This window comes from Palaemon carinicauda, chromosome 24 (genome assembly GCF_036898095.1).
Source record: "Palaemon carinicauda isolate YSFRI2023 chromosome 24, ASM3689809v2, whole genome shotgun sequence".
NCBI classification, from domain to species: Eukaryota; Metazoa; Arthropoda; class Malacostraca; order Decapoda; family Palaemonidae; genus Palaemon; species Palaemon carinicauda.
This window is the reverse complement of record NC_090748.1, coordinates 106,941,043-106,956,042: the sequence shown is the minus strand read 5'-3', so window position 1 is coordinate 106,956,042 and position 15,000 is coordinate 106,941,043. Positions and strand designations below refer to the sequence as shown.

Sequence of the window (15,000 nt, the reverse complement as noted above, 5' to 3'; positions counted from 1 at the left end):
GATTATGAATTTAATGAAATCTTGCTTTAGGGTAAACAAATATAGTTGCTACGGAGGTTCGTGACATTTGTATCCTTCGTCAAGGAAAGTAATGATTTTTTTACTGAGTTATTTAAAATGTACTTCAGATTGACTCAGAGCCAGGGATTATTATTATTATTATTATTATTATTATTATTATTATTATTATTATTATTATTATTATTATTATTATTATTATTATAAGCTAAGCTATAACCATAGTTGGAAAAGTAAGTTGTTATAAGCCCAAGGGCTCTAACAGGGAAAAAATAGCTCAGTGAGGAAAGGAAATAAGGAAATGAATAAAGTACAAGAGAAAAATAAACAATCAAAATGAAATATTTGAAAAAAGTAACAATATTGAATTAGATCCTTTACATATAAACTATAAAAAAACTTCATAAGAAAAAAAATAAAACAAGAGAAAGAGAAATAAGATAGAACAGTGAGCATGAATGTACCCAGAAGCAAGGGAACTCTAATCCAAAACTATGGAAGACCATGGTACAGAGGCTGTGAATAATTATTCCCAGAGGGAAAATATCACTAAAGTTTACTTCTCATCTTTGAATGATTATGATTTAGACGTTAAACTTTACTATACAAAGTGATATATGATGAATTGATATTCTGAAAAATTCAATCATTACATCATATGGTAGAATAAGTTATTCATTATAAAGAAAAACAATCTAGCTGTTTCTAGTCCACTGCAGGACAAAGTCCTCAGACATGTTCTTAATCATGTCTGGGGTTTAGCCAGTTTTCAATACCACGTTGGCCAACTACGGATCGGTGATGGTGAAAGATTTTGGTCTGATCGCTCACAACAAACCAACCTAGTATGGGTGGCGTTGAGTAGTATAGCTTTGCTGATCATGACGATGTGTAAACCCTTTCACCACGTTAAAGTATCTATACTTTAGATTAAATCAATACTGCTCTGTATTCTAGAAGTTTTGTTCCAGCTGTGACCAAGTTATGGATTGATCTTCCTTATCGGGTAGTTGAATCGGTAGAACTTCAAAAGTTCAAACTTTCAGCTAATATTACTATGTTGAACAGGCAGACATAAGTCTTTTTATAGTTTGTATATGAAATATCTGTTTTAATGTTCTTAGAATGTTTTGTTTTAATTGTTCAATATTTCTTATATCATTTAATTATTTCCTTATTTCCTTTCGTCACTGGGCTATTTTTCCTTGTTGAAGTGCTTGGGCTTATAGAATATAACTTTTCCAACTAGGGTTGTAGCTTAACTAATAATAATAATAATAATAATAATAATAATAATAATAATAATAATAATAATAATAATAAAGCATTCCGTAAGTACAAAATTTCCTAAGAATCCATATCCTCGCTGCTGTTCAGGATTACAAATCTTTTATTCTCAGTAACTGTAAAATGCTATAGTTGAAATATTCATGCATAGATCGATTTAGCTCTAGCCATGATATACGTATCATTGTACCATGACAACCAGATCTTAGAATTCTTCTAAGATGTCTTTTGATGTCTTTATTAAAACAAAACTTTGATTTATTAAAGTTTAATTTTTTACATTTAATATTATCAGTGGTTGTAATTACCTCCGCCAATGAAGTTGGAAGCAGGTTATGTTTTACCCCCTGTTTGTGCGCATGTGTTTGTTTGTGAACAGCTTTCTGGTCACAATTTTAATCGTAGCGTAATGAAAATTGCAGGGATTAACTGTTACGTAAAAAAGCTGGAAATGATTAAATTTTGAAAGGTCAAGGTGAAAGGTCAAGGTCACGGTCGAGCAAAAGGTCGAGAAATAAGCTGCCTTGGCGGAAGTCTACGCTCTACTAAATGCCCCTCTAGTTAGTGATGTCTTTATTAAAACAAAAGTTTCATTTATTGAAGTTAAATTTTCCTCCATTCAATATTATCAGATGTAATTATTATTGTTTATGGTAACATTCATAATCATATATTTTCCTGAAATCTTCGAGAGTTTTGTCAGGAAAGGTCCGCTTGTTACAATAAAAAAAAAAAATCGTATTAATTTTTTTTTTCATTTAATATAATCAGTTGTAATTATTATTGGTTGTGATGATATTCATAATCATATATTTTCCTCAAATCATCGCGAACTTTGTCAGGAAAAGTCCCCTTGTAATAAGAAAAAAAGCAAAAATCCTATAGAAATGGATTCGGGTATGTTTGCAAATATAAAGATTTGAAGAAATACTCTGTATTATTGCCCTTGCCTATTAATTTCCAATCATGTTGTCGTAAAACTAAGTAGAATTTAATGAATAAAACATAAAACATAAAACCCCTCATGGTGAGGAATAGATGAAGATGGTTTGGGCATGCTCTTCGCACTCCTCAAGAGAGATTACTTCACCAAACTCTCAACTGGGCTCCGCAAGGCACTACAAAAGTTGTAAGTCCCAGGCCTACATGGCTGAGGATTATGAAGCGTTAAGTAGGATATAATGAATGATGAAGCATTGATTTCAAAGCTCAAAATAGAGACGACTGGTGAAATCTAACTGAGGCCCTTTGCGTGAATAGGCGTAGGAAGAGATGATGATGATGATGAATTTTCAAGGAATCACCAAAATTGGTTGTGACTTTTTGAATGATTTGTTACCTTGTAGGCCTACGTGATATTATTTTTTTGGTATATATTACTACTAAGTATATCTATGTAAAAATCATTTGTATATGTTACTTTTGTGGTACGTATTTTATTTTATTAAAATATCTATCTTAAGAGCAAAAATGACATCCTATGTTCTAGCAAATGATTAGAATTGATGATCTTGCAACTTACTTAAACTTTTCATCTCTTTTAGATCTATTGCAAATATAGTGACATCTCATATTTTAACAACTGTTAGAATTAATATTCTTGCAACTTACCTAAAACTGTCTTCCTTTTTCAGATCTATTGCAAATATGGTCAACAGCAACAAACGCCAAACTCTGGAAACAACTGGCAACTGTTTCTCTTCTGCCTTAGCTAAGATAGACAAATTAATTAGCAGTATAAGTGGGATCATAACGGGAACCCTTGAATACGCATTTTATTGTTATGGAAAAGCAATTGCAAGTTACCCTTTTGCCTTCATAATCGTGTGCTTGATTCTATCTGGCATCTGTTCTATTGGAATAATTAATTTCAAGATGGAGGAAAGACCTTTTAAATTATGGATTCCACAGCATTCTGAATTTATCCAAGTTATGGAATGGCAGGAGACGCATATGCCTTCAGATGTCAGGCTCAATATGGCGATATACGAGGCAGAAAACGTTCTGGATAAAAATGTCATCCTTGAGATGCTGAGAGTGCACGATATTGCTGTTAATACAAGGACTGAAGTAGCCACTTGGGATACGACTTGTGCCAAAATACCTACGGTTGCAACGTCCTTTTTTGGAAGGAAAAAGAGAGATTTAACTCGCGTAAGAAATAACAGTTTAGAAGCACATCACCATAGATACAAAAGGCAGAATGATGATGATGAAGAAGACGAATTTGATTTCAGCCTCCTATTTCCAAGGGACAGGTACTGCAGCTTTCTAGAGTCCATGGAGATGCAATGTCTGGAAAATAGTCTTTTGGAGATCTTTGGCTATGACAGCAGTTACATAGAGTCCTTGACGCAAGAGGAGATAATAAGAGAAGTAAATGAGCAAACCAGAAGCCTTATCTATGGCTTCCCAACGAATTTTACGAAGTACCTTGGTAAAGTAGAAAGAGACGAAAATGGGACCATAATAAAAGCTGGCGCAGCAATACACAGATGGTTTACTAAAATCAATCGAACCGCTGTAGAAGCTGGGTCCTTTGTGAATGATGCTGGGTCTAGTATGAATGTGGATGCTGATGGCTATGAATGGGAACAAAATTTCATTCAAAATATTTTGAATTTTTCAAGCCAGTCTGAATCTTTCACTCTCTATCTATTGGCCTCTACAAGTTTTGGCACCATTAGCGGAGACAATATACAAAACGATACCAAATATCTATCAGTTGGTTTTGGCATTGTTTTTGTTTATATACTGATTATGCTTGGTAATTTCAACCTGGTTGAGATGAGGCCAATTCTCTCTCTCCTAGGTCTCTCGTGCGTTGGCCTAGCAACTGGAGTTTCCTATGGAATTTGTTCTGCTTTCAACGTGCCCTACGGACCTGTAAATAGCATCCTACCATTTCTACTACTGGGCCTAGGAGTTGATGATATGTTTGTTGTGATGCAGTCCTGGGATAACTTGTCTCCTGATGAAAAGAGAGAGAGTTTACAGGAGCGAATCGGCCTAACCTTAAAACACGCTGGTGTGTCCATCACTGTTACATCAGTTACAGATTTTGTCGCATTTGCTATCGGTAGCACTACAGACCTTCCAGCTCTGAGATCATTCTGTATCTTTGCAGCTACTGGTATTGCTTCTATATACTTTTTTCAAGCCACATTTTTCGTGGCTTGGTTATCAATAGACCAGAGAAGACTGGAGGACCAACGACATGGATTGTTATGGTGCTGGAAGCTGAAGGATTGGACGCCAAATGCTTGCAGCCGCCAGAAATTCTGTCAGAAATTCTTTGGCAAGCCATATGCTAGAATGTTCTTAAATTTGCCTATGAAAATTTTTATTATTATTCTCACATTAGGCATTATTGCTGTATCAGGATGGGGACTTTCCAACTTGAGGCAAGAGTTTAGCTCAATTTGGTTTCTTCCACAGGATTCATACCCGTACAAGTTTTTCATGAAGCAAAAGGAATATTATCCATCAAGTGGGGAAGATGGTACCATATATTTTGGGAACATGAGCCTTGTGCATGAAATACCTAGAATTGAGAATCTTGTTAAAACACTCAAACAAAATAAATACGTATCAGAAGTGAATGACTGGTATACTAGATATAAGAAATACTGGGTAAAACAAGGCTATATCGTTCCTAATCCGAACACGACAGAAGAAGAATTCCACAATCAACTAAGCCAGTTCCTCCACTCTCCAAGCGGGTCGGCATATCGTACAAAAAATTTCCGATTTTCTGGAGAATTGCTCTGCACTGAGAAAGCTCCTCCAGTTATAGCATCGAGCATAGACTATAGACACATCAAACTGCCTGTATCCAGTGAAAAAATCCAGGCTATGGACAGCGTCAGGGAAACTGTTGAGAACATGAACTTCAGCGGGTACGCCAAGCCTTGGTCCAGGGCCTATGCAGAATGGGAAACAGATAAAATAATCGTGGAAGAACTGTACAGAAACATGAGCCTTGCCCTAATTGTGGTTTTCATTGTAACGCTCATTCTTATAGCTAGTATATCTACAAGTATACTGGTACTAATATGTGTCTTGTTCACTTTAGTAGATGTGGGAGCACTTATGCACTGGTGGGGACTGACTATAGACACAGTCTCATGCATAGACCTGGTACTGGCAATTGGCCTGTGCGTGGACTACGCTGCTCACGTTGGCCACTCTTTCATGACTAAAACTGGAAGCAGGAATCAAAGAGCTGCTAAAACCATCGAGACCATAGGGCCAGCTGTGCTCAGCGGCGGCTTCAGTACAGTCTTGTCTTTCATCTTCCTTTCGAACTCTGGGTCTCACGTTTTTCTCACCTTTTTCAAGGTATGGTTCAGGTTCCATGGATTCTTCATGTTTCTAGAAGCCTGAAGAAGTTTGATTTTTATTGACTGATAAAAACTAGAATGGATAGAGAAGGATATTTGTGATTTGAGATACGGATTAAACTTGTTCATTTTAATGAATACATGATTTATTTACGAGCACAGTTTTATATACATACACACACACATATATATACATACATATATATATATATATATATATATATATATATATATATATATATATATATATATATATATATATATATATGTATGTATGTATATATATACAGTATATATATATATATATATATATATATATATATATATATATATATATATATATATATATAAATTATATATATATACAGTATATACACACACATATATATATATATATATATATATATATATATATATATATATATATATATATACTGTATATATATATATATATATATATATATATATATATATATATATATATATATATATATATATATATATATATATATACATACATAGCTGATAAACTAAATTTGTACAATCTCATTGCAGGTATTCTTCGCCGTATCCCTCTACGGTCTTTACCACGGACTCATCTTCTTGCCAGTAATCCTTTCGTTTATTGGACCAGACCCTTACCCGAGCGCCTATTCGCAGAGTCCTTCAAGCGAAGAAGAGGATACAAAGGACTTAACACGTACCCCGAAAGACATCAGGAAGAACGGGTTTATCGAAAAGGTTATAACGAGTGAAAACTCAAGCGAAGCAATTGATTTCCAAGAAGAAGAAGCTACTGTTTACAAGAGCGAAGATCTTGCGCAGGAAGCAGCTGATGTGTCGGATAAAGATTCTGGGACTTATAGTGAGAATGCTTGATTAAGTAGTTTTGTAAGTGTTTATGAATATTTATTATATAGATATGCAAGGATATGAAATCAAAAGGGTTTAAATGATACGGTATATGAAGCAATAATCGTATTTAATTCTCTTTTTGGGGGGAGTTTAAAACTACCGTTGATGCCATAGTTTGAAGTTACGTCAGCCGCAATGGGTTAAAGGTTAAGAGATATTTTGTAAGTGTTCATGATTAATTATTATACAGATCTGCAAATATATGAAACCAAACGGTTTAAAGGATACGGTATATGAAGCAATAATCGTATTCAATTTATTTGGGAGAGTTTAAAACTACCATTGATGCTGTAGTTTGATGTTACGACAACCGCAATGGGCTAAAGGTTGAGAGATTAATTCATTTCAGCTTTATTTGTCTGTGATAACTTTATTGTTAAAAGATTTATATTAGGCTATAAACATTAAGAATATAAAAATCTCAAAATAGGTCTTATTTAGGTACATAAATGGTCTAATAATTTGTAACTGTGATACATACAGAATAAAAAAAAAATAGATTTTAATACATTTTTTTTTCTAGGAACACTGGCTAGTGAGTGCAATACATTTTTAAATGATGTGATTTTAAGCTTTATATATATATATATATATATATATATATATATATATATATATATATATATATATATATATATATATATATATATATATATATATATAAAATTCTTTCAACCTCATTGCAAAACATATTTGACGTTCTTATTACGTGAAAAAAAAAATAGTATATAATGCGTTAGACATTATAGGCATTTGGACGCAGTTACGTACATGATATATGTAATGTATTGTACTGAACATCGCAATATATACACGAGTAATGTTTTTATAACTCACAATGAATACTTTTTTTCTAATTTCTTCAACTTTACTTCCTTTGATTTAGAAATTTAAATGAGCAAAGTATAAAACGAATTCAATATCTTAATTTTTTTCATGAAAGAATTTTCATCTAGGAGATATGAAATTCCATCGTACTTTTTCGGAATATAAAATATATGAAACTATTCTACGATATTATTTCTCACAATTAATGCTGCATATATATTTTGGTAGGTATAATGTATAGTGTATATTGTATAATGCATAAGGTACTTCTATTCAGTCTCATTACAGTTTCTAACAGTGAAACCTTTCATTATATCAATACTGTTATTTTGAACTAAAAGACGCATGAGGTACAGTTGGATACAGATATTCCTGGCACACACTATAAGGAATTGTCCCCTGCAATACCCTTACTACACGGAGAGTTCTTGTGTTTAGCCCCGCCTACTACCTCTGCCATCTCTCCTGACACACTCTGTTTGGGTACTCCCCGTGCAGTAAGGGCATGCCATTGTGCAATTTCTCAGAGCAAGGTGTACCAGGAATTACTGTGTCCGACTGTAATTCGAAGACTCTGGCCACAATACTCAGTAAATATTAAGCAAATACTCACAAACGCTTAATATTTGAAAGGAAGAATTTTATGATTTATTTTACACAATTTGCCTTCCTGGTGGCACATGCTGACCTTTACTTAGTTTTTTTTAATGAGGCGCATTTGCACTGACTCGCAGGGTGTGCCCTTTTAGCTCGGAAAAGTTTCCTAATAACCGATTGGTTGGATAAGATAATTCTAACCAATCAGATATTAGGAAACCTTTTACTGATTTTTTCTTGACGAGGCACATATGCACGGACTCGCAGGCGTTCCCTTTAATCTCGGAAATGTTTCCTAATAGCTGATTGGTTGGACAAAATAGCTCTAACCAATCAGTTAGTAGGAAGGTTTTCCGAGCTAGAAGGGCACCCCTGCGAGTCAGTGCAAGCCCATCCAATTAGAAAAATTGTGTATAGTTACTTCTCCATTTATGTATTTATTAATTCATGTATCTACAATACAAGAGAGTACAAACTATGATATATAACATAAGCTATATACGTATATATTTATAGATATTTATATTGAATATAGTTTGGCTTGCCTGTTAGTAACACTAAATATTATTACTATTATTTTTCTATAAAATGGTAATCGTTAGGGTTTCCATAAAGCAATGTTTAATTAACCAATAGCCATTATTTCTATTAATATGATTGTATAAGATACTTGACCATTATCTACACTTGAGTTTGAGTTATTAACAAGATCAATCACCAAGCGATCTATTGATATAGTTAAAACCTGTATCAGCCTAAGTAGATGACCTATAGAATAAAAGATTACCACCTTTGTTTTATTTGTTTTTATGTCTTTATAAAGTTTATATATGAAATATCTGTTTTAATGTTGTTACTGTTTTTAAGGTATTTTATTTTAATTGTTCATTAATTCTCTTGTATTTTATTTATTACCTAATTACCTTTCCTTACTGGGCTATTTTTCACTGTTGGAGCCCATGGGTTTAAAGCATCTTGCTTTTCCGACTAGGGTTATAGCTTAGCTAGTAATAATAATAATAATAATAATAATAATAATAATAATAATAATAATAATAATAATAATAATAATAATAATAATGCATTCCAACACTTTCCTTGTCCACTCGCCAAAAATCCACGGTTCTCTCTAGTTCCTCTACTATCGTCTGTCTATAACTCTAAAACTAATGTCTTTCGACAGAAATGAATGTCAAGAGTCGGTTCTGAGAAAAAAAAAAAAAAAAAAAAAAAAAAAAACAATGATACTTCGGCAGTTTAATACGGTCGAGGAAAAACCTTAAAATCCATCAAAATTAGAATAGTCTTATAAAATCTAAGAATAACTAGTAAGGACCGACATAAATATTATATATGTGAATATTCTAATGTAATTAAATCTAAGAGAAAATTAAATTCATATAGCACTTCTCTCCTGTTATTATATTGAAAAAAAAAATCAATGTAAGTCGGAAATGGAAAAATTTCAAGACACGACGACTTTACTAAAAGTAATTTTCTGCTATCAGAAAGTACGATGACTAAGCAGAAATTTAAGTCCTTGCCTTTCTTAACAGTCTTAGGTATGTACATTATGTACTCGTAATTGGACTGGAAAATAGCACCAGATAAGTATCGCAGTCCTTGTGTTATTGCTGGAATGTTTGGTACTATAATGACCCATTTAATTTTTACGAGCTGAACGTGTGCTTCCTACGCATCACGAACTATTACGTAGCTTCATATGTTAAAGTATTTTTGTTACTTTTACGTCATCTCAATAGCAAAGCAATGGCAATAGTTTAGTAATTGGTAATAAAGTACTTCATCTCAATTACAAAAACTGTAATGTCTTAATGATTGTTAATAAAGTTCATCTCAATTGCAATAAAAACTGCAATGTCTTATTGATTGTTGATAACGATGGTCGTCTCAATAGCAAAACAACGCCAATAGTTTAGTAATTGTTGATAAAATACTTCATCTTTATTGCAAAAATACCGTATTTTATTGATTGTTGATAAAGTACGTTCCCTCAACAGCAAACACATAGCAATGTCTTATTGATCGTTAATAACGTACGTCATCTCAATTGCAAAAAAACTGTAATAGTTTAGTAATTGTTAATGAAGGACTTCATCTCAACTGCAAAAGAAAAATACAATGTCTTATTGATTGTTAATAAAATGCGTCCCATGAACTGAAAAAAAAAAAAACAATGTCTTAAAGATTGTTAATAAAATGCGTTTTCTCAATTGCAAAAACGATGCAATGTCTTATTGACTTAAACCAACTATATTTTAACGATTTTAAAATAAGGTGTGGTATTTATATAAAATCCTCAGTGGCTTGAAAATTTACAGTAATTATTTTAGAGATCATTTTAGGAATTTGTTGGATAAAGACCAATAAAATTCAGTTTTTTACTCAGGTAACATACGGATAATAAGTTTAAAATGATCAAATCATGTTCCCTTTAATGAAACTATCTTTTAAATCATATCATCTGCTGTTTTTAACGGCCACCAAACCTTATCTCCGTTTAAGTATGGTAGCACAGAAACTCGGCAAATAGTATTTCTTTCATGACATTTAATTACAAAAGTAATTTACTTGTCTCTGTAATCTTCATTAAGAAAATTGCATCGATTATTTACGAGCTAAATATTTACAAAACAAACTATAAACTAACCTTTCTGAGTGGGGATACCTTAACGTGAGGTGAAAGAATTTGTGTATCGTCATGACCACTAAAGTTGTCCTAGTCTGAGCCACTAAGTTGGTTTCCTGTAAGCGATCTGACTGAAATCTCCCACCATCACAAATCCGCAGTTGGCAAGAGTGGTGATTAAAACTGGCCAAACCCCAGACATTGTGAAGGACTTGTCTGAGGCCTTTGTCCTGCAGTGGACTAGAAACGGCTGCACTTCTTGTTGTAGATGATGAATGTGATAACTATTTCTCTTTCACTTCAAGACACTGATTTCTATCCTTCCAAAAGTTATTATTAACAAAATCTTCTTAGTTTGCTCCTTCTGTGTCAACAGTCATTATACTAACAGTCCAATAAGCCTAACCTTCAGAAGGCAATTCGAACCAATCTTGTTTCTATTGTTTTGTTTACTTCGTTCGAACCAATCTTGGTTCTTTTGTTTTGTTTACTTCGTTCGAACCATTCTTGGTTATTTTCTTTCGTTTACTTCTTCTTTTGTATAGGCCTACTAAATAATTTCCCACTATAGTAATTTCAACACAAAATTCTGTTGTAAAAAAATATCAATATTTTTAATTTCATTATCAAATTAACCAAGAGGCATATATAAATAAATAGTAAGTCGAAGTGGTTGTACTAGAGTGTGGGCCCCTAATGACCTTGACGTCATTATGAGATTTTGATCCTGAAGTCAATGAAACTACATGTTTGTAGTTTCTTTATTTTTATCTCTGTTATGCACCATTTGACTAAACATGTTTCGTATTGGAGTTTGTAAAATATAAAAGTGAAAAAAAGTAGTTTAATTTACATTATTTAAGACCCCGTTCCCAACTGGGTAGCCCTCGTTATCGGCGGATATATTAGGGGATATATCACTAACTATTTATTAGCTCATAAAAATAAATGTAATTTTCGAAGAAAATGAGAGTTTTCCTATAAGAAATTCAGTATCTTATATTAGAAAATGTTGTTCTGATCGGAACTATAATAAACTCCATTGTTTAGAAGAAAAATGTTTTCTCGAAAATGATTATACGAAGTTGATGACAGAACTACAGGATATTGCGGCTTAGTACTTAAACTAATATAGACAGCTTTGTCAGAAACGGGTTTAATAAATTTTTAGTCGTTTTTTTTTTTTTTTTTTTTTTTTTTTTTTTTTTTTTTTTTTTTTTTTTTTTTTTTTTTTTTTTTTTTAAGATAGCTGCTATTTCTTCGACTTTCACATATGGAGTAAATTTATAGATCTTTAAAATTACTAGCTTCTTACGCCCCCTTTCAATGGAAAAGAAACAAAATTATGGCGGATACACTTATTCAAATTATTAGTTATGCTAGGTTAATGTATGCTATCTAAGGCGCATCTATAACTCCATCAAAGATTTAATTTTATTTGAGAGAGAGAGAGAGAGAGAGAGAGAGAGAGAGAGAGAGAGAGAGAGAGAGAGAGAGAGAGAGAGAGAGAGAGAGAGAGAGAGAGAGAATGGTTGGCCTTGGTTCTTTGATCGTCAAAATGCACGGTATGTGCACCACTAGAAAAAACTCTGGTTTATACCATTCAATTAAAAGGTTAACCCAAGCCTGCATATGCCCACAAAATATGGCTGTGTTTTGGTATACTCATAATAAGGAATCCCAGAATATGATCCAAAAGGGAGTCTTGACCTAGAGTTTTTTTTTTCACTATACTAATGTATACCATGTATTAGCTTAAGCACAGTTTTCTTTAAAAACAGAAATTATAATAAAGAAAATGTAAAGCTTTTATTCTTGGGTAACTTCAATAATTTGTAGTACATAATTAATTTACGATTGTCATGCAATAGTCTTTTTCCACTGATGAGTTTGACCCTTAAAATACTAAAGCCTGTATGGAATTTGATTAAAATGTAGTGAAAAATCATTGAAAACACCTAATTTTCTATATATACTGATACTTGCAGCGTGGGCTACAAAATATGCTGCAAAATTAGGACGAGAAGGAACGTTATGAATGAATATGTTAAGAATTTTCCTTCCCTAATAAACCTGGTGGTGAAACCATAAACTAACAAGCAATTACTGTTTTTTTAAGGCAAACAATTAAAGACCTTAATTCTTTTATATTTCGTCACTTTACGATTATTTTTCTTATATACAGGTATTTGTGTTGAATATACTAAATTAGAATGTACTTTAATGCACACGGGTATATGTACGTATAGTTTATCTATTAATAAAAAAGTAAAATGACACATTAAAACTAAACATGGGTAATATAACATAATGGAGATGGAAAAAGAAACGTTATCCCAGAATTAAAATAGAGGAAATTATTTCTTGAAGATTCGGGCCATCTCATGTTTAATTTAGGTACCGTTACACACACACACACACACACACACACACACACACACACATATATATATATATATATACATATATATATATATATATATATATATATATATATATATATATATATATATATATATATATATATATATATATATATATATATGTATGTATGTTCTTGTTGATGTCGGCTACCCCCCAAAATTGGGGGAAGTGCTTTTGGTATATGGATGGATGGACCGTTACAAAGACACAATATTGATTTTTCCCCAAGATATTGACGTATGTATATATATATATATATATATATATATATATATATATATATATATATATATATATATATATATATATATATATATATATATACACACACACACATATATATATATATATATATATATATATATATATATATATATATATATATATATATATATATATATATACACACACACACACACACACACACACACATATATATATATATATATATATATATATATATATATATATATATATATATATATATATATATATATGTGTGTGTGTGTGTGTGTGTGTAAATATATACAAACGCATACTTTATACATATACATATATACAACACACACACACACACACACACACACACACACACACACACACACACACACACACACACATATATATATATATATATATATATATATATATATATATATATATATATATATATATATATATATATATATAACTAAATCATAATCTACTAAAAAAGTATGAAAAAATAAATCAATAGAAAACAGATAAACTAACAAATAATCATTGACCTTGAAGGTGTTTTTTTTATACTCTTTACAAGACAAGATAAAGATCACTCTCTTCCAACGTTTCTGATGATATATAATCGTACTTACAATTTTCCTCACAAATATTCCAAGGACTGACGTCACAATGATGTCACAACTCCATTTTCAGAACTGTTAACATCTGATTTGAAATAACATCTTCCTTTGAAGATAAAACAAGAGCTCTATTCTTAAGGAAGGAAACAGGAGACCCATCTCTTTATTTAGAAAGTTAAATGTTTTCGTTTCACGCTCAAAATATACACTGAACATAACCAGAATTACCAACCTTACCGACGTTGAAGTTGCTTCCCAACTAAATTAAACCCCTTTTGAAGATAATCCCCTGCTGAATTAATCCATTAAAAACTACTTCTCTATTGAATTAATCCACCTTGAAGTTGCTTTTCAACTAAGTTAAACCCCTTTGAAAGTAATTACCTTCTAAATAAATCCCTTTGGAACTACTTTACAGCTGAATTACTATCTTGAAGTTGCTTTTTAACTGAATTAAACCCCTTTGAAGTTAATTACCTGCTGAATTAATCCATTTAAAACTACTTTTGTATTGAATTAATCCATCTTGAAGTTGCTTTTCAACTGAATTAGACTCTTTTGAAGTTACTTTTCTGTCGAATTAATCTCTTGTGATCAAGCTTGATAATGAGATGACCTTCGAAGATCAGTATTACCAACTTTACATCTAGTTGTATTTTAGTGTAGATAATGATAATGCTTCAAGTTGCTTGCCAGTCTCTTCGACGCAAGGTGTCCCTAAAGCACTCATGGATCTACATTTAATACACTACATAAAATATCTCCTGTTGAGTGATTAAAACCCAAATGAAAGTGATAAATTGGGAATATAAATGAATAATTCAAAGTTCAAGAGAAAGCTGTGGCAATGCTTCTTATGATGATAGCACCAAGGACGTTTGGTTTGGCATCAAATAGTTACCTGTAATAGATAGTTTTACGAACAAACACGATGGAGACACAGGCTTCGATCTTTAAAAATTTTATTGCGGGTGGAGTTGGGGGTGCCAGTGCCATACTTGTTGGACAGCCTTTGGATATCATTAAGGTATGTTATTATTATTATTATTATTATTATTATTATTATTATTATTATTATTATTATTATTATTATTAA

The 15,000-nt window shown here is 31.8% G+C and overlaps 1 protein-coding gene and 1 pseudogene across 1 annotated transcript; both read left to right on the top strand.

Annotated features, from left to right (window-relative positions):
* The first annotated feature begins 2,360 nt into the window (after positions 1 to 2,360).
* On the top strand, positions 2,361 to 6,527 carry LOC137618540 (patched domain-containing protein 3-like). Its single transcript, XM_068348698.1, has 3 exons — positions 2,361 to 2,434; positions 2,940 to 5,646; positions 6,204 to 6,527. Exons 1-3 carry the CDS (start codon positions 2,361 to 2,363, stop codon positions 6,525 to 6,527), a joined length of 3,105 nt encoding a protein of 1,034 aa, XP_068204799.1.
* Positions 6,528 to 14,609: 8,082 nt separating this feature from the next.
* Positions 14,610 to 15,000, top strand: part of LOC137617948 (mitochondrial carnitine/acylcarnitine carrier protein-like) — an 8,458-nt pseudogene continuing 8,067 nt past the window's right edge.

Excerpts from the sequence above, each read along its gene's own strand:
- LOC137618540 (XM_068348698.1), top strand. The coding sequence starts at position 2,361 with ATGCTCTTCGCACTCCTCAAGAGAGATTACTTCACCAAACTCTCAACT. Across the intron at positions 2,435-2,939 it reads CGCAAGGCACTACAAAAGTT|ATCTATTGCAAATATGGTCA; the intron begins GTAAGTCCCAGG and ends TTCCTTTTTCAG. Across the intron at positions 5,647-6,203 it reads TTTTTCTCACCTTTTTCAAG|GTATTCTTCGCCGTATCCCT; the intron begins GTATGGTTCAGG and ends ATCTCATTGCAG.